Below are 21034 nucleotides of genomic sequence, written 5' to 3'. Positions count from 1 at the left end.
TTGCACAATCAAAATACTAACTAAAAACAAGCTGCATTTCCAAAGAGCCATCAACATAAAACCAAGCCTTAAAAAAGTATTATTTCTAATGAACATAGTAGATGACATATCATTATTATTTTTAGTAGTAGTAGTAGTAGTACCCCACCCATCTCTGGTTGATCTCCTTCAGTTCAACCAGTTGAACTCTAAGGAGTGAAAGCTGACATAATAGGTCCACAGTGAGGGCCACAAACTGTTCAGCTGTGGGAGCTAACCCATAAAATAGATGTCAACAGAACTCTTATTACATGGAAAGAAAGTTACCTATAACAGGAATGGCTTTCAGCAGATTATTTTGTCCACTGTAACTTTGTGGCGGTAGTCAGTGGCGTGCAAAGTGCACACACTGCATGTCTTCTAACGATTCCCTGCGTCGGGATTTCACTGATAGGTTTGCACTAATAAACATGCACGCCATACGCACATAAGCAGAAATACAAGATGCTCATGTCACTTGCAGCATCTGCTCACTGTTGGTCCCAACATTCATCAAGGGGGACTTGTGTAGGGTGAGTACAACTTGATGCTGTTTTGAAGCTCCTTGGCCACCTATGCCCAAAGGTCCCTTTTCAGGATCCTGCAGTCTCTCCTGGGACGACATGGGCTTCTCTTGTGGTTGTCACTGTTGCTGCTGCTCACCATTCTTATGGTCCCTGTACTGTGTGTACAAAGGTGCAACAAGGTGGGAGGGGGAGGGGTGGTTCAGTGCCTATAAATTGCTGTCAAATACAATAAGATTGCTCAAAGCAAGCCCTAATGGCATTTTCGCTTTGCACACAGTGCACTTCTGCTAAAGGGAACACCCTTTTGCAAAAGAACACACACCCCATTGCAGCAACCACTAGCAAACATTGTGCAAAGAAAACTGCAATGGCTGTTGTGCAAACAGGCCCAGGCGAAAAAGCCCTTGAACTTTTTGAGGGTTGGTTTTCCATCTGTATGGAGGTAGTACCATGGCCTCTGGGCCAGTAACTTGCTCCCAGCCTCCTGTCTGCCCTAGTTAAACCAGCTCAGCCTCAAGAAGTTTCCACTTGGATCTTTTCTGCAGTATACTCTGCATAAAACTCTATCTGTGTTTCTCCATCTATATCTGAACTGTGTATCTTAGGACCTCTTATGAGCTACTGCTTATTAACAGTGAACTCTGGGCATTCTGCAAACTTTTGATCAGGGGCGCCCACAAAGCTATGGGTGCTGTGAGAGATTTTTGTGGGGAGTGTCCAGAAAACCTTCAGGCCTTTGGGTGTGCTCTGCATGGGACTTCCACAAAGACAGGAAGCCTTTAGGGCAAGCATAGAGATTCATGTGCATTCCTGAAAATAACACAGACGACACTGCCAGCTTCCACAATCTTCTCCTGGGTGCCATCTTTGGAGTGCAGGTCTGAGGTCTTGAGGTTCCTGCTAAGAACATAGATCTCCTGCAAAACCACATTCACTTACTACTGTTAGGCCCTAAAAAGTTTTGCAGAAAGGGGGATTGTCTCAGAATCATAGCTGTCAACCGTCCCTTATTTGGCAGGAAAGTCCCTTATCCCAGCGCTGTGCCCCGCTGCCGTCCCTTATTGATGATGTCCCTTAAATTTCCCGGGTTTCAAAGGAAGCAGCTCCTCTCCCTCCCTCCCTGCCGGCCAGGGAGGCTCCAACTGTGTTGCTTGGCTGCGTTGCTCACCCAGTAAGGAGTCTAAGAACGACTGGGGGGTGGAGATTGCATGTCTTGTGCCGATCAAATCGGCTGCGTTGCCTGGGGACTCGCCTTTGCTCAGTGCTTCCCAGCAGAGAGGTGACGGTGGTTTTCCTTGCTGCATCCCCTTTGCTGGGTTGCTGCACTGTGGGAACCACTGCTTGAGGCTTCGTTTGGCTGCTGGCTGGGCTTTCTGCCTTTGGCTCGGAGGGGCTCAGAAGTCGAACATACCTGTACTCTGAAAATCCCTTATTTTGGCTGCTGATCCCTTATTTTCGAGGCTGCTGGTCCCTTATTTTCAAATCTGTAAGTTGACAGCTATGCTCAGAATCCAAGAGTTATAGACAAAACAAGACATACAGAAAGCTCATTTTACCCCACAGTTCTGCACCAATCCTCAGAGTGCTATTTAAAGATCTGGGTCTTTGCTGACTTCTTCAGTGTCTAAGTGCACGCCCAGGCTCCTTCTCCTGCCCGTCTGTTATAAGGGTGGCACAGCAGGAAGGCTCAGGTGTGTAGCCGACATGAGGCACTTTAGGAAGCTGAAAACTGCTGGAACTTTTATTGTCGTCCCCCAGCCCCCAACGCCAAGCCTCCAACAGTGGAAGAACTACCCCTATATAAAGACGGGTGGTACTCATAAACTAATAGTGGAATGTAGTAGTTAATTCGGTGGTCATAGTTTTGAGAAAATTCTCACATTGCAATTTGCAAAACCTGCACTTTAGGCAAAAGTTAATAGCTTTATTTTGGATCAGAATTTTGGTATGTCACACAGTGCAATAAAAAGTCATGGGAGTGTGGAGAGTGTGCATATGAACTTAACTGCTTAGTTCATCTTTTAGCTGCTATTTTACCGTCGTTAATATTGTTTTATGGATTACAAATGCAGTATTGCTTTGCTAATCCTATGACTTTTGCTTTAAATGTGATGTTTCAGCTTAATTTTTGTTGTTGCTTTGTTAACAGTGTTTATAGATTGCAATTGTTTGACTGATTCTTTGTTAATTAATCTATGCTGTATTTCTGATCTTCTATTATGTTATATAAGTGCTATAATGACACTGTTATTTACTGTTTGTAAGCCGCTTTGGGATTCATTTGAATGAAAAGCAGCATAGAAATATCAAATCAAATATAAACAAGTGCACCAGGAGTTTCGGGACTGCAGTTGCGACAGTGGATCTGCAGCCAACTGAATCAGAAAGTGTTGTGAATTTTGCGATCCCACTGCTCAAAACAGTAGGAGGAAAAAATACGGCCGAGCCAGCCAGGAGTCGAACCTAGAATCTTCTGATCCGTAGTCAGACGCGTTATCCATTGCGCCACTGGCCCCGCTGGTGAATAACGCTTCTCTGCCTATATTCTAAATTCATCCGCCGCAAAATCTTACTCCTCTCTCTCTCAATTGGATAGGCGGGGGGATAGCCAGCCAATCAAAACCCTCCCAGGCGCCTTCGCTTCGGCCAGTAGCCAGCGAGAACCTTTTTTTTTTTATGCGGAGGCGGAGCCCAAGCGAATCTCGCGGCCAATCCGGGCTCGGGCTGTGTTCGGCGTCGCCCGCAGCTCGCGCCTTAGCAGCGTCACAATTCCGAGCTCCCGCCCGCCCTCTTCCCCCCTCCCTCTCCGCGAGCGTAAGGCCGGCGTGGCCTTGAGCGGCGGCCTCCTCCAATCAGCCGCCGCCTTCGCCCGACGCCGAAATGCTTTCCGAGTAGCTTTGTCCCGAGCGGCGCTCCGTCCCGAAAGGCCCAGGCGCGTCAGGTGAGAGGTGAGGCGAGAGTCCTGGACGCGGAGGAGCCGGGCGGCGCTTCAGAGGCGAGCGGCTGAGGGGGCAGCCATGGCGGCGGCGGCAGGAGCCTACGAGAACTTGAAGCTGTGAGTGGACGGCGACAGGGAGGGAGGGAGAGGGCGGGGGGAAACCCTCCCCGCAGTGCACACCACCCCGTCCCAATGGCAAGACCCGCAGTGCCCACCACCCGCCGGCCTCTCCTCGCCGTCGTCCTCCTCCTCCCCTTCCGTGGCCATTTTCCGAGCTCCCCTCCTCGGCTGCCCCTGTTTCCGACGACGCTCCAAATTGTCCCCCCGCTTTGCCCAGGCAAACAGTTCCTTCTACTCGCCTCATCTTCCCTGTCGCTTCATTTCCCCGCCAAAAATGTCTTCTGACGCGACCAGACTAGCTTGGGTTATTTTTGTATTTCCGACCCCTCTCACCCCATGTTGCTTAAATAACAGCAGCAGTAGCAGTTTTATTGTTCGTACCCCGCCCCTCCGACTGGGTCGAGCCAGCCACACTGGGCAGCTTCCAACACACACACACACACACACACACACACAGTATATTAATAAAGCATTGCACATCACATCATTGCGCATCTTCTAAAGGTTATATAGTTGCTCATCTCATTGAGGGCATTTCCACAGGGTCACATTGCCTTTCCTACATTTTTCTTCTCAGTGGGTATTCCCCCCTCCCTCTCCACAACACCAACATTTATTCCTTTTTTTCTGGTGCGGTTTTTCCTCCAGAGGGTTCATAGAACGCTAGAGTTGGAAGGGACTGTGTGAGGGTCATCAATCCCTTGCAATTTAGGATTTTCTTTCCATTTTACAACCCTGATATTGAGTCTCATGCTCCACTCCACTGAACTATCCTCAGCCTATAGGTTGGTGCAAGGTCTTTCTTATCCACTTTTTTTTTTACGCTCGCCAAGAATAGGTGAGGCTGAGGAGAAGGTGTTTGGCCCAAGGTCACCCAGAGAGTTTCATGGCTGACACGACTAAACAACAACAACAAACATCCCAGGCCTCTAATCTGACCCTCAGATTGCTAATCACACACCTGCTCTTCTCACCCTGGGTCCTGCACCTGAATAATATGTACTCTGATTAACAACTAAGCTGCAACATCTTGGGGACTAACTAACTACTTCCCGGTGGAAATCAGTTGCTTACTGTATTTTATTTTATTTTTTGAATGCCTATTCTGCCTGTTTCTCCAAGGAGAAGCGAGGTGGGTAAGACAGTAAAGCGGGGGGGGGGGGGGGAATGAATAGTAAAGCAAACATAATTCCTTACAAATATGGAGGCTCTTCCATGTAAAAAATTACATTGTGTAAGAAATAGTAATTTCAGGGTTTTGTTGTCTGTCCTCTCGTTGCAATGCATACAGTTCCTGTAAATTCTTACATAGAAGCAGCTTCTTGGTTTACCTAAACTTCCTCCCCACTTTCACTCTGCATGTCCATTCTTTGTTTTCTCCTGTCAGTTTCTTTGCAAATGTGGTTCTGCCTTTACTGTGTCTCCTGAAAAGTAGAACAACCTCTGCCAGTTTTTCTAGTAATTGCATTATTCATAATGAAGTTAAAAGGGGGCTCAGTTGCATTCTTTCTAACACTATAGCCTGCAGGAACAAGATAACCGATGTTTGAAGTGAAGGTTAGCCTAGCAAAATGAGAAATGCCAGGGAAGGGAACATATGGTTCTGGGCGGAAAGATGACTCAGGGCACTCCAGGGAGATTCTTTTGTAAACATCTTTAGTGTTGGTTAAAAGAGATCTAGCATCCTCATCTTAAAATGTACCTTCATGGAAAGAAGACCTATGAAATTAGTGGAATTTTCTTCTAAATATGCACAATTAGAAGGTTAGAGTTTAAATTATCAGGTATACCGATGCTGTTACATTTAATTTCTGCAGTCTTGTGTGTGTTTAATAATTAAGTGCCTAATCACTATGGGGATCGTTCAAAATCGAACTCTGTTCCTGGGTCGTCATTTGTATTACTTAGGTGGTTGTGTTTTCAAATAGGCCTTTCAAGTACTTTGGGGATTGCAAAATTTCCTGCAACTTCCACTGGGATTAGAAGAGGATTTAAAGTCACTTTTTTCTGTTGACATTTAATTCTTGTGTAACCTGATATATGTTTCAGTTGTGACATTATCTGATCAAGTGGTAGGCGCATGCAGGCCTCTTCTTGCATGTGTCCTCAGTTTAATTTCAGCAAGCTAATTCAATTGTTCCTTGGCTATCCTGCTTTTCCTTTAGAGCAGGGATGCGAAATCTGGTGCCCTCAACCTCTGTCATCCCAGACCAATGACATCCGGAGGACACCAGCTTCTCCGTCCCCGATTTTAGAGTGCCAGCTTTAAAGCAAAGTGTAGAAAGATTGTTTCATTGTTGCAGTACCAGCTACAGGTTCCTCAGGAATGATATTTACTGTTTTTATTTTCTCAAGCCATGTTTGCATTCTGCTGTGAAATATTTCAAGAGAGCATGTAGATTAATCAATTGATTGGCTGCTTTGTGGAGGAGAAATGAGGATGAGAGCATGCAAAAATATATGCAAGTGCCCACCTAGCTGCTATTAGTTTAACAATGAAGCTTATAATTAAGACAGTAGGACACATTAATAAAACCAAACAGCAGCGACCTACTTAAAAATATTTATACTGCATACTGTTTAATAACTAAAGTCTTTTGTATTTAAATAGTAGGCATGCAAATAAAGAGAAACTTACAGAAACAGAATTAACTGTTGGAAAACCAGTAATATGGAAATTTGAAAGTACTGCAGTCAGTTATTATAAGTATGTTATGTACATATGGATGAATGTCAGTGATAAAGGTATTGTCTTAATATGGAATTTTTATCCTATGACCTTCACTTTTTGAACGATATTCAAGAGATTTTACCTTTGACTCTTAGTTGGAACCCCAAGGACACCCCAAACAATTGCAGGTTTTGTGTTTGAAATGTGAGCAGATCAATTATAGAAGATGAAAGTTCACTTTTAAATGTAGTTCTCATGAAGCGTAGACAGTGTCTTCCCTAAGTAGCTGTCTACCCAGATCCTGCATGACTTGGAACAGGGCGCTGTCATTTTTTGCCTTTGCCATTCAATAATGTAGGCTGACATATAGAAAAAGGCATTCTTTTGATCATGGTATATTTGACAGGCAGCATCTCAGCTTTAATAAAATCAGATGAATAGCGAGTGAGAACATGCAGAAATGATTTTTTTTCTCTTTAAAGAAAGCTGTTTCTGCTTTGCTTTAAAAAATGGTTAGTTATGTTAAGAGGGATACTTAGAAGGGTTATGCAATTGAAAATTATTTGATTGGGACATGAGGCAACTTGAAGCACAGAGCAGCGTAAGTAGAACTGAAATGTTACATTTTATACAATTTGCAGAAGCACCTCTGCTCAGGGTACTGCATAAATGTTAGTGTAATGTGGCCTGTCTGCCCTCATTCTCGTTTTAGTTTGAGGATAATGTCAAGATGGATGGGTGATGCACTGCTCAGCACAGTATGTGTGCCTTTTTTGAATTCTTCTCTCGACAATCTGTGGTTGCTGGCATTGAGTAGCTTCCTGTATTAGAATAATATTAAGCATTCATGATGGAAATATGTACATTACTGAAATCAAGGTTGGAGCAGTGAAACTGTATAAAAGAATTCTGAAATGATAGTGGATGCTGAATGCAATGCTAACTTTAGATGCCATTAGAGCATCAAATACTAAGTGCATAATGTCTTTCCCCCTAATTGGAAAAGGAGTAAGGTGCTTTTGCAGAGAAGACTTACATCTGCAAATCCCAAATGAGTATGAAGCATTCAGTAAGGTCTATCTCTGAATTGTCTACCCATTCTGTGAGATGGTTTCAAGTGAGAAAATAATACATGGATTTTGTGATTTGAAATGCGTCCAGATATGTTTGGCAGCCTATGAAACTAAACCATAAAACTAAAGAAGACCTCATTGCAAGATCTTTATCTCAAATATAAACTAGCTCATCTAGGTAACTCAAGATTGAATAACTTTGAGTTTTCATTTTTAAAGAACATGTTTGCCTGTTGTTATATTGCTAAAAGAAACAAATGTTTTTGTTTTTGTTTTAAAGCAAGCCTTTGTTGGTATCTTGTTAATTTTATTTATTTAACTTACTAGTTGTTGCTGGATAACTTTGGAGATAGATTCATTTAGACAGATAGAGTGGAAAGGCAGAAAAGGGCCATAACCTGGAAATTTTGGTGAAGTTTGAAGGAAGAGGAGAACTAGGCATGAAGTACATGAAGGCGCAAAGAAATACCAAGTCAAGGTTGCACTAGGGAGACAGGATATCCTCTTTTGCTGATGTATTTTTATAAACATTGGTTGGTATTGCAAAACTGTGATAAGTGCAAATTTTGAAGGATGGCTATAGTTCTATTCTCGTATTGTTTCAGAAGTTGCACATTTGGCTTTAAATGCAAGCAGAATCAGATTTATAGCAGTAGCATTCAAGGGCAATGAGAAACAAGGCCTCTCCATTCCCTCATTGCCTTTGTTAATAAAATAAAGAAATGCACAGCTTTGGAATCAAAGCACCATGATCGTACAGGCAACAATAAGAAAATACTACGGAATAGTTGGGGAATTCAGTTGTCTCCTGTGCCATCTAGATTGACAACAACTGTAGATTGATATGCAAAGGAAGTTACAAAGGTGGACCAATTTGATCTTATTTTGTTTTCCAGGCAGATGCTATAATGAGCCATGCCAGGAGTTAAACTCCTGTGGCAAATTAATGAACCCAGAAAGTGATTGCAGTACAATTGATTGAGAAAATAACTATGAAGATTTTAAAGAGAGTTTGTAAATGCCCTGTGTTATGCTAATTGATCATTAGTTAGGAGGGTTATGTGGTTTTGGAGTTTGGGTGATCAGGCTGGGAGAGAGAGCAGTGAGCCAAACTTTAGGATTCCTGGGAATGTGACGTTCTCTTCTAAGTAAGGAGTCATGAGACTCTCTGTTGCTCTATTATATTTTTGGCGAGGATAAGAGAGATGGAGTATAAAGCATTTTGTATGTCTAAGTCTCTGAGAAATTCCATATTAATCCATCCAATCATATTGTGTTGCAGTCAAAGAACAAAGCAGATGGAACATGCATTTGCTCATACACAATCATATTATTTGATGATGCCAGCATTAAATGATGTGCATTTCTGAATTGGTTGGCATGGCTAAACATCGGATAAGATGCTCTTATGACTAATATCAACATAAGCATCACTTGTCTTTTCAGTTGCAACAGTTCCAGTGCTAGACTGTAAGTGAGGTTATGTGTGTAGGAATTAGCCCTAAGCTGTACTGCACCTATAGAAATAGGATCTGAACATGGAACAGTCTTAATACTCAAAATAGTTGAAGAGGCTTCAATCTTTAGACCCACCAGCCAGTTTCAGATTTTAGTTTATCCTTATTTAGTGCTTTTTTAAATGTAAGATGCTCTGCAGGTTTTTCTCCTTCTTTGTATCTCTATTTGATAGCCTGTCTAAAGTTCTAGCAATATCTGTTACCTTAGACGAAGGAATGGAAAAAGGCAGTAGGAGGGGGAAGTTAACATTTCTGCGCTTCCAAGATTTCTATCTGTGAGGAAAAACCTTGCTGCTGTGAAAACAGTGTGTGGAGTCAGGTGGCTGAAACATCAAGCAGCAAGGGGCCCTACCCATTTTCCAGCTGATAAGCATGGAAATGGCTTACCTACTTTAGTCGCCCTGCTCAGAGATCCTCCCTGTTGTCAGTCCTTAGTTTTGAGTGCCTTGTAATTGGCCTCTGCCAGCATAATGGATGACTGCATCTGAGGCTCGCACTCCCTTTCTCTCCTCTCACCCTGTTTTGCCAATCTCACTGCTTAACAGTGCATAGATATCTTGTCCCTTCTCCTAAATCAGCTGCTCAGAGGCAGCTTCCCCCCACTTCTTATCTTGCATTGCTCCGTTTGAAGCTGTCAAGTTGTTTTGCTAATAAAAATTATGGGCTCCCATATGCTTTCCCTGCTGAAAATGAAAGTGAATTGGTTGCTCTTTCCTTTTGCTGGATACCTGCCATTTGCTGTGAATATGGAAATGTGATTCCATTGTTTGATCTCGCATCGTTTGCATGTCATGCGTGTCTGTGCCTAATAATGTAATTTAGTTAGGTTATTAGCACGTGCCATTCTGAGCAGAATGTCTTTTTTCTTTTAAAGAAAGCGTTAGAAAGCAAACACACTTAAAGTAGTTTTTTTATTCTTTGTGTCTTACTCTGAAGTGATATTTAAACTACAGACTTCTTAAATCATATTTCTCATCCACTGTGGTTATCTCCATTTAGTTGAGTGTTTTGTGGTATGTCCTGTAATTTGCATGTTCTGCCCAGTGCCCAGAACACATGGCGAAAGTGGGGAGGTATAGGAAGAATCAAGAGAAGCACAATGAAGCATTGGGAGATGGACTGGAAGGTGCAGAGATAATTCGGTTACATCAAAAATGGAATGTTACGCATGTGAGAGAGTGCTTCTTCCTTTCAAATTTAAGTTTTGTTTTCAAAGTTTCCTCAAAGTAGTAAGATTTGATGTTTGACTATATTGATGCTAAACATAGGACATTGCCTTATATGAACTCAGACTATTGGTCCAACCAGCTCGGTAGTACATTTATGAAACACACTCATGGTTTCAAACAGAGAGTCTTTCCCAGCCATACCTAGAGATATTGGGGTTTGAACCTGGCACTTTTTGCATTCAAAGAAGATGCTCTACCACTATAGCTCTTCCCCAAACCGGAGCTTTTTACTTCCTGTCTTTGTTTATTGGCTTGCATAATGGGTATATAGCTTTTCTTCCTATGGGTGATCGTGATAAGAATTCCAGCGAGCCCTAGTATTTTAAAGTGATGTTGCTTGTCTGGTGGTGATCTTGCACATTTCTTGCATTTTAGGCACATAACGCCAGAAAGGTTTTATGTGGAAGCTTGTGATGATGGAGCCAATGACGTACTTTCCATTGACAGAGTCTCCACAGAGGTCACTCTTACAGGTATTTTTCATCATCACTTTGGAAATGCTGTAGTTTAGCCTTAAATTGTTTTCCTTTAAGCTACACAGTAAATTAGCCAGCAACCTCAAAACCATCACAAATCTGGCTCATAAACCCATCAGTTATCCTTCCTCCTTCGTAATACTGTATCTGTTTATATATTTGTTGACTGATCAAATTTATTTTCATTTACCTGTACATTCTGAAAATTTAGTGTGTATTTGTGAAAATTATTATGTGTATTCAAGTTTCTCAAGCTTATATTCAAGCAATGAGCTTTGGAATAGAAACTTTAAGGAAATTCTGTTTATTGTGTAGCAGTATATGAATCCAGTTGGCTTTAGTTGTACAAAGACCACACTTCCTGATTGCATTACGTCTCTAGTAGAAGAAACAATTCAATACTGAATCAATATTTGGTGAAGGAAGGAAAGAAGCAGTGATGACTCAGAACTTTTCTGTGTTTTTCCTGTACGTATCAAATGGTGGCAGGGATGCTCCATGATGGAATAAGCTTAAAACCTGCTAGGTGAATTTTGCTTCCTGTCAGCTCTTGTGGAGCATCTTTATTTGTTTATTCAGAAAGGTGATTTACAGTATCTGATATTATCAGTTAAAAACATTTACAACATTATAATAGCAACAACGGCAAAAAAGACCAACCAAAACAAACAATGAACAGAAACAATGGAATCCTACCACTCCGCACAGCCACTAAAAAGGGAGGTGGGACCTAAGAACAACCAAATCTACTCCAACAATTAAAAGTAATTTCAAAAAGCTTTCGTACATTACATTGATTTCTGTCATATAACTGTTGTGGCTTCCGCCAAAGAATTTTAGGAATTGCAGTCTGATGAGGAGGTAACAATTTAGTTAGAGGTTCCCAGACCCACCGCTGAACTAGTAATTAAACAGTCAATAAATATAGTTAAACCTCTTAAACTATAAAGTGTAGGTGGTTCTAACATTCTACCCCCCAACCGGCTATCTGCATCCTTTAAAAGCAGTGGCATTGCTGCATATTTTTGATTTCCTACTTTCTGTTGATGGTAACAAATAATTCTCCCCCACCCCCATCATTTTCCCAGTTGTGTTTTGGTTCTTATAACTCTGTAGCCCCCAGTGTTGATGGTAATTCTTATAAAATAAATGCACCTTTCCATACTCACAAATCCTCTCCTGAGACTTTTACCTGCAGAGACAGGTAAAAGTATTGAAGTCAGGAACTGCTAAATACAGCACTGATTTTGAGGCTTCAGTAAATCAAGTCTGTATTGGCGGGGGGTTGTGGAAAGAATCTCATCTAATGTGTGAATGAGTCCAAATTCATCTAATAATTAGTGTTAGTTCCATGTGTTTAAATTTTCAAGTTTTTAGTTTTGATCTTAGTAATGTTAAACTATTTATTATGCACACAGGGTAATTTAAATCTTATTGGATTGTGTTTGGCTGCATGTGATAGATCTAATACTGGTATACTGAGACAGCGTATCCTGTTTTTCCTTTGCAGTTAAGAAAGATATTCCGCCTTCAGCAGTTACCAGACAAATATATGGCATTTTGGGGACAATCCGTCTAGTGGCAGGTATGAGAATTTCAGTTATGAAGAAGTATTATTTATGATGTCACACATATATTTTGAGATCTTATAATAAGAGCCTAGTGCACATTCAGAATTGTTATGTGGTGCATGGGTGGCGCTGTGGGTTAAACCACAGAGCCTAGGGTGAGCTCCCGTTGCTCGGTCCCTGCTTCCGCCAACCTAGCAGTCCGAAAGCACGTCAAAGTGCACGTAGATAAATAAATACTGCTCCGGCGGGAAGGTAAATGGCGTTTCCGTGCACTGCTCTGGTTCGCCAGAAGCAGCTTAGTCATGCTGGTCACATGACCCGGAAGCTGTACGCCGGCTCCCTCGGCCAATAAAGCGAGATGAGCGCCATAACCCCAGAGTCGGCCATGACTGGACCTAATGGTCAGGGGTCCCTTTACCTTTACCACTCTGCTGTAATGTCATCATTTAAGGCTGCATGTGTGGCAATGCATATTTTGATGTTTCCTCTTTGTGTTTTAAGTCTTGCTTACAAAAGCAGCACATTAAGTTGAGGGCTCAGCCACAGTTCCACCCCATTCCCCATGATGGTTTCTGAAGTGAAAGAGCGTTCAAATTTGTGGTTGGCTATTTGACAGTCTTTGGGAATGGCGATTTGTGATGAGTACATGCAGCCGGAATATCGTTTAAAAACCACAGTGTCCATGAATCTCCTGAAAACTGGTACATGGAGCAGTACAACAGAAACATGCTTCGTCATGTTTTGCGGTGGAAGAGAATGCCAGCTCTCAAGATTGTAGTGGTGATGACAGACATTGTAAACTATTTGAAGCAAGGCATGAAGTTCAGTGTCCCTGCCAACTTCCCTGCTTCCTTTTTGCTAGAACTGCCTTATCTTAGTAGAAGACAAATCAGTATTGCTAACCAGAGTCCTTCTGTTTTACAGGCACGTATCTTATTGTAATAACAAAAAAGAGAAAAGTAGGTGAATTTTTCAATCATGTTGTTTGGAAAGCAACAGACTTTGACATCCTCTCTTACAAAAAGACCATGCTACATTTAACTGATATTCAGGTAGGAATAGATTTGGTAATAGAAACACCTTTCGGCTACTTTGAAATATGTTTGAGATGAAATGAGCATAGATCTCTTTGTTAAAAAATATGACTTGTTCAAGCATTATTTTTATGAAGTATTTTTGTGAATTCAAAAAAGGCTGGGGTCCAAAGGGACACTTTTTCTCAGAGGATACCTTCTCATTGCAGCATGTTCCTTTCAATGTAGAGCTGCTTCTGAAGGCCAAGACATCCTCCAGAACAAAATTTAGTGCCGTTAAGAGGATAAAATTGATGCATGCCCATTCCTTCTTGTTTGCACTCGGAGCTGCTGTTAGAAGCACACAGTGTTCTTTTACTCCTGACCATAAGTTCTTAATTCCTCATAAACAGCTGTGCATTGGTATGGTGGAATTGGGTTATATTTTAGCAACAGAATGCTTTATCTTGAAAAGAAGAACCTTGAAACACTTTCTCTGTGAGCTCTTTGTCGGATATTGTAGGAAACTTGTAATAACCAGGAGGGGAAATTAGAGACAGTGTGGCGAATAATAATGCTTTCCCTTTTTAACAGTTACAGGACAATAAAGTCTTTTTATCAATGATTAGCCATGTATTGAGTGTGGACGGATTTTATTTCTCTACGACATACGACTTAACGCACACTTTACAACGGTTGGCTAATACCAGCCCGGAGTTCCAAGAAATGAGCTTGCTAGAAAGGGTAAGAAAGGATACAGTTTATTGCCAACTAAATATATATACACACACACACACACACACACACACACACATATATACATGCACACACATATATATACACACACACACACACACACACAAGATATGTGTCTTTCAGTACCTGAATGATAGCGTGTTTATTTAAACTGTCAGGACACGGGTGGCCCTGTGGTCTAAACCAGAGTCTCTTGGTCTTGCCGATCAGAAGGTTGGCAGTTCGAATCCCCATGATGGGGTGAGCTCCCGTTACTCAGTCCCAGCTCCTGCCAGCCAAGCAGTTCGAAAGCATTCCAGTGCAAGTAGATAAATAGGTACCACTGCGACAGGAAGGTAAACAGCATTTCTGTGCGCTGTGATTTCCGTCACGGTGTTGTGTTGCGCCAGAAGCGGTTTAGTCATGCTGGCCACATGACCTGGAAGGCTGTCTGTGGACAAACGCCGGCTCCCTCGGCCTGAGAGCAAGATGAGTGCCACAACCCCATAGTCGCCTTTGACTGGACTTAACCTCCCAGGGGTCCTTTACCTTTTCTATATTTATTTAAACTGTAAAAGTTGCAATGTATTATTATGTAATATCCTGTTTGCAACAAAAGCCATTTGATTAAAATTTAGATTGATAGTTTGGGAATTTATTCTGCGAACCACTGATCTACCACCTGATTTGTTTTACTCTTTTTGGGGAAGAGAGGCGTGTGTTTCTGTAATTGTTAGATGGTATGGGAAAGGGATTGGCTTACTGCCACATTTCAGGAAAGCATTGTCTGAAAGTAAACAAGACCCTTGGTGTTTAAAATTTACCCTATGATGCAACTCCTTACAGGCAGATCCTCGGTTTGTATGGAATGGGCACCTCCTTAGAGAATTCGCTGCTCAGCCTGAGGTAATGTATATGCATTTTGCTGAGCATAATCTCCATAATGTTGAAGATAGGCGAAACACAGCTATAAAAGCTGGCCTGCTTTTGGGTTCATGTGAGCAGAACAGCTGGTGATAAAATGCAAAGTCTTTTATCGTTGTAGCAAACTATATAGTAATAAGCGTTACAGAAACCAATAGCCTTTATTTTAAATGGAGCAGAAACACTAGTGCTTGTGCTAGTTGAAAAAGACCTTAATAAAGTGGGGGTTGCTAGGCATCTTTCCCAACCAAACGTGTTGGGAACTTAAATTTGACAGCCATCCTCCTATTAAGACGTGTGTAGAGCAAATTCACTCATTCAACGTCTTGCACAGCTCGATAAGAAGAGTCCTCAATTATGCATGCAGGATACAGTTTTTCCTTGCCAAGACGTGGTATTAATTCCTTGCAGGTCAGCTAACCACCCTAATTCCTTTCAGCAGTGAACAGACAGTAAGCAAATTGCAAATACAGTGTTTGCCAATGGATCTGGGTGAGGTGGCTCCCAGAATGTTGCCTTTACAAGAGATACTACAAATCTCCCTTGAGATGTCACAGCAGCTGCCGAGAGCCAAACAATTCATTAAGACTGTCGGCTTAACAAAATAGCAGCTTGTGAAACCGTTAGTGATGAAAACAATCTCTTTCTAGCCTGCAGCTTTATTATCAGTTGGAGGGGGAAAAACCTCACCTATCCTGTGCTCTTTATGTTCATACAAATGCTTAGTTCTGCGATTAGCTGCCTTATAGTACGATCCAACAATTAACGCTTTGAGCCAACGGCATTTAGCCATGGAGCAGATAGCATTCTTTACCAATAGCTTAGAGTCGCGAAGTCCCTGGTTGAAGTTTTGCCTGAGCCATAAGTTTGGTAGGTAATAGGAAACCTTTTCTTAAACCAAGAACTAGTGTAGCATTGTAGCTAAGAACCTGAGCAGAGAATTGGGGAAACTCTTAGTCTAAATTTCACTTCAGAGAGAAGAAAATGCAAGCATCAAAGCCACTCATTTTATTTATTACTCCATTTATATCCCACATTTCCTCCAAAGTGCTCAAGGTGGAGTACATATAGTAGTACCTTGGAAGTTGAACGGAGTCCATTCCGGAAGTCCGTTCAACTTCCAAAATGTTCGGAAACCAAAGAGTGGCTTCTGATTGGCTGCAGGAGCTTCCTGTAGCCAATCAGAAGCCGTGGAAGCCCCATTGGACGTTCGGGTTCCAAAGAACGTTTGTAAACTGGAACAATTATTTGGGACTGCAGCATTCGGGAGCCAAAACATCTGAGTACAAAGGCGTTCAGGATCCAAGGCACGACTGTAGTTACAACAACAACTAATGTGTTTTTCAAACAATTTCATGTTACAAATCCCAAATCTTATAACATAAGTTCCGGAAAACAAGTTCCTTTAAGGAATGCTTATTTTTGGACTTTGAACAAGACTCTTCCCTTGTACATCCCTCTTCTGTGTAGGTATAAGTTTATTTCTCTTGCATGTGAGAAGGAGTTACTTTGCTTTGCCCTTCCACATTTTGTCTCCCAAATCTCAACTTTGGTAGGAATATGCCAGGTGGCCACCTTCGTTCCATGCATATGCAATAAGGAGTAAGTTCCATCTACCTTGCAAGGTGGTTGAAAGGATACGGAGACAATGCATGTGCGAGGGTCAAAAACCTAAAGCATGATAAAATTAAGGTATATTATTGATCTGTGTGCTACAAGCAGGTGGCACTAAGTACATACAGTGTGAGTACAGAACATTTTACTGTAAATAAATGCTGTAAATGCTGTACTGTTAGTTTGTCCAAATTCTGTATTGGTTAACATTCCAATGTCCAGTGCTTGGGCAAGTCTTCAAATACTCAAATATGGTGGTTCAACCGTGAAATGTTTGTTTTACAGATCCATAGGTTTGCCACTCCAGTGATGCATGGATGTATCTTTTCATGATTCTGTCACAATTCGATTAATATTTAGAGCCCTGGCAGAGTGCTGCTTCCACACTAGTTGTACAGAATGAGGTACCTGAGCAACTTGAAGGTGGAAATGCCAAAGCTTTTTAGCATAACAATCTTTTAATGCCTCCTCTAAAACTTCCAACTTCATCCTAAAAGCTACCCCCTCCAAAAACAACATCATCCCGGCACTGCAGGGACTGGGAGAAAAGGAGCTGGCTGAGTAATACTATTTACTGTTTCTTGGCTAGAACATTAAAAAATTGTGCTGTTCAGTTCCAATGTAAGAAGGGGTCATGATTTGTGTTTAAGATATTAGCCGGTGAGACCAAAATGCTGACGTGTGGAGCGCTCCTCTTCAGTGTTGAGCCAAGCCTTCTTCCATAAAACTCCATTGCTTTTCATTTCTAATCCCCACTCTAGTTTTCAGTTGGCTTCCCCTCCTCTCCCCCAAACAATTGACCAGCATTACATGGCCATTCAGTAGTGTCCGTTGGGCGGGTTGGTTGGTTGGTTTTTTGTTTTTTGGAATGGGGTGGGGTGGGATGCCTCTTAGGGTTTTTCTGCAGATTTTCTGAAGTATTGTGGGGTCCCCCAAGCATGGTTGCACCACCTGCTTCTGTGTGCATTGTGGTATTTTGGCTACATAATATGCCCTTGGAGTTCACTTTAGTTAGTGTGTGGGTGTATGCGCAGTGCAGTAAATACTATTTATCAGGTTTGGTTTGAAGTCCCAACATAATGGCTTCTTCATAAAAATGTTTATACAGATCTCTTTTTCCCAACCAGTTGGAAATTTAGGGGAAATGCAAATTTCTCTTCCCCTCTATTCCGAACAAAAAAAAAACCCCAGTATTTTTTAATCATGCATGCACTCATAGATATTAAGTTGCTTGCTCTTAACTTCAGTGTTAAGAAGTTTGAAATGGAGAAAATATGTTCTCCATGGATTGCATCCAACATTGACTCTTAGCTGATGATAAGGCTCCCATCAGTGGAAAGGGGAGATAAGCAATTTTTAGTGATTCACTAAATCTGCTCTGGAGAGTCCCACAATCCTCTGGAACAGATCTGGAAGTTCAGAGAAGAGAGAATACCTGAACATTGCCTCTCTCCTCGTTCAGCTGATGAAAGCTTTACTGTCAAGGAAGTAATGGTATGTGTTCCAGCTCTGTGTCCGTATTCCTGTATCTCAACCATTCTGAGAAAGGTTGTTGTCGCTCCCTTCTCGGATTGACTGTTGTCAATGTGCACATGTGTATTCCTTAACACATCTCCTTCAATCAGTCATTATCATGCACTCTTGTTCCATTAATGGAAAATACTTTGACTGGATTCTTATTTCCCGAAGAAGTTGTTTCAGAGCAGGCGTGCGCTACTATGTAAGAGGTAAGACACATGGACCGCGAATGGTTGTTAGTAGTGCTACCTCGATGATGGGAAGGTGTATATTAAGGATGCATAAGGCCCGAAATGACTCGCTGAGTGGCAACGGACTGCTATACTAGTTCCCTGGCAAGTGAGTCCCTGTTGCTTACCAAAAGGGGGAAGGGGCAAGGAGGTTGCTAGGGTGCAAATGTTCCAGCAGAGCCAATCCAGTGCTTCTGCTAGTGCATTTGCACCGCACCGACCTCCCTGCTTCTTTTCCCCTTCTGGTAAGCAACAGTGACCCACCTGCTGAAAAGTCAGCATAGTGACTCCTTCCCACTTCTGTGTAAGTTGCCTTGAGTGGGACAGGCCCCCAAAGGCAGTCTTGTTAACAGGATGAAACTGTTGTTGTGTTTTACCGCATACTATGCAGATTTAGTTTTGAACAGTTCTCCAAGTGCCTCTGCTATCTCCACACGTTGATGCAGATTCAAGTTGCTTGTGTATAAAAGTATATCTCTTTGGAGGAAGGAAAATGCACATGTAAAAATAAACAAACCAGCAAATGTGTGCGCACACACACACACACAATCTATTGGCAAATACCCCTTTAAACGGGGGGTATGTTCCAAGGCACAACCCGTTTAAGAAAAATTGCGTATATTGGGAACACCATTGAAAAAGCCTGCATTTTGTTGAGGGATCTGAGTAATCCCAAAATATGGATTTAATTCTATTGTGTGGGAAATGTTTTGTTTTCTATTTTTGTGTGTGTGGTTTCTTCTTTTATACTTATGTGATGATAATGTATAATTGTGAAAATAAAAATAAAAATATATTTTTTTAAAAAAGACTGCAAACACCCTCTAAAAAACACGCCTGAAAAACCCTTTGAAAAACAAAAAATACACCATAGTCTCTCCCTCCAAACCTCCTTGCTCAAACACAACTCTCTGCAGGCCTCAAAGGTTGGTGCAAAGGCTTATGGGGTTGCTATTTTTGCCCCTTTTCATGGCAGTTTGTGGTGATGTGCGTGTGTGCCTTGAACATACATAAATAGGGAGTTTGTCTGTATAGTTGCTGTTTGGGGAAGGAAGAAAGGGGTAGTTCATTCATTCTCTGTCCCTCCATGGCAAGTGCAACTCAATGCAGCGACCTCACCCCCCCCCACCACCTTGGAACAGCACCCCTCACAATTCTGCAATTGCTGCTATTTAACAAACTGTTTTTGTGAAACAAAAAGCCCCAGTGGATACAGAGAGCTAACTGCATGTTTTTTTCCTTGGACTATGATTATCTTCTTGAAGTAGTTTCATTGGTGGCGAAGTATCTTCCACTACTTGTCCTTTAATACTTGGAGAGCTGCTGTACCCAGTAACAGAAACACACTGCCTATGCAACATTTTATGAATGCACAAAAATGCAACATAAATAATCCTCTGCAGGACACAGTGTTCTATTGGAAGTTCTTGGTTTCATTGTACTTGATGTTTGCAGAAATGATGAAATGGAAGGATGTGGATAATAAGGCTTTGAGCTATAGACAGTCAGGTATAACTCTGAATTGCTTAATCTCGCAGGTATTGATTCCGAAGGACATGCAGCAAACTTCGTAGAAACGGAACAGATAGTACATTACAATGGGAGCAAAGCATCTTTCGTTCAGGTACGTTTATGAAATTTCTCAACAGCCCTTCATCAGAAAGGAATCAAGATGAACAATACAATTAAGGGAACATAGTCAAATGATAATTTAAAAGGAGCACAGGAGGCAGCTTGAAAAATTTAACCAAAAGCCTGGGGGGACAGATAACATTTTGGTCTGGTGTAGAAAGCCCAGAAAGTTTGAGGCCCTATATTTTGGTTTTTATAACTAGTCTTTGCCTCTACCCTCTTAATGCAAGTCTGCTCAAAGATGTGATGCAGAGGTTATTAGGGAGGTTGTGTTGATAACATAGCATTGTATACAAGTTGTACAAGTGAAAATAAAGTATTTCAATTCAATTGCATGCTTCAGTTTTCTGTTCTATTTGTTTTCCAGACACGTGGATCAATTCCTTTTTTCTGGTCGCAGAGACCAAACCTCAAATATAAACCAAAGCCACAGATCAGCAAAACAGTAAATCATGTATGTTTTATTTATTTTTTCCTGTCCATCTGCAGCGAGGGTTTAATATTAATATGGTGCTAATGGCTGTATGCATTTGCAAAAATCCCTAAGGTAGTTGCTGCTCTTCTGCAGAGTGTTTTTTCCCTAAGGTATTCCTCAATATGGTTTGAAGGTTTTCTCTTGAAGCAGCAGTCCTCTCATCTTCAAAGACAGACTTTAGTCCTTAATTTTCCCTGAACCACTCTATATACTGAAGAGGTTTTTTTTTAATCCAAGAAAGCTTGGGGCCAGTCCATAGGTCAAGAACAGGATGGCTGGCGTTGCCTCACAAGGTCCTTTGGTTGGGAATGCCTGAACCTTGATGCATGCCAATTAGCAGGCAAGGGTGCCTGGTAAGACCAAGACCAAACACTTGAATTTAATGTGGACTCAAGAACTACCTGCTTAATTGTTTGCTCATTGAAAGGCTAACAATCTTTTGTAAGCAGCAAGTAGTTTCTGTTTTCTGGGAAATGCTCCAAAAGTGATCTATAGGGCTGGTTTGAAATCCATATTGGTTTCATAATTTTTGATCTGGCAATATATTGCAAATCATCATGTGTGTGTGCGTATCCTATGCAAAAATCACAGTGTGGGGAAAAACATGAAACCAGCTAATGCCTCCATCCTTATTTTAGATATTGTGATATACCAGTGTATCATGATGTTTAGCTGCTGATGTATCACAGTGTTGAAAACCAGATATTGCCCAGTCCTAGTGATCTGTTCCAACAAAGAGCCGTTGGAATGTTC

General features: G+C 41.7%; 1 protein-coding gene across 1 annotated transcript in view; it reads left to right on the top strand.

Moving 5' to 3' along the window:
• The first annotated feature begins 3255 nt into the window (after window positions 1-3255).
• The window catches only part of SACM1L (SAC1 like phosphatidylinositide phosphatase), a 32024-nt gene continuing 14245 nt past the window's right edge, over window positions 3256-21034 (top strand). The window contains exons 1-10 of the mRNA XM_083404950.1: window positions 3256-3600; window positions 10469-10566; window positions 12080-12154; window positions 13065-13192; window positions 13748-13897; window positions 14735-14794; window positions 16712-16745; window positions 18052-18153; window positions 19713-19798; window positions 20174-20260. Coding sequence (XP_083261076.1) covers window positions 3563-3600; window positions 10469-10566; window positions 12080-12154; window positions 13065-13192; window positions 13748-13897; window positions 14735-14794; window positions 16712-16745; window positions 18052-18153; window positions 19713-19798; window positions 20174-20260 — 858 coding nt within the window. The 5' untranslated portion in view covers window positions 3256-3562. The remainder of the gene's footprint in view (window positions 3601-10468; window positions 10567-12079; window positions 12155-13064; window positions 13193-13747; window positions 13898-14734; window positions 14795-16711; window positions 16746-18051; window positions 18154-19712; window positions 19799-20173; window positions 20261-21034) is intronic.

Source organism: Podarcis tiliguerta, assembly GCF_965153285.1.
Source record: "Podarcis tiliguerta genome assembly, chromosome: 12".
Taxonomy (NCBI): domain Eukaryota; kingdom Metazoa; phylum Chordata; class Lepidosauria; order Squamata; family Lacertidae; genus Podarcis; species Podarcis tiliguerta.
The sequence above is the reverse complement of the archived record's forward strand: the minus strand, read 5'-3'. Positions and strand labels throughout refer to the sequence as shown.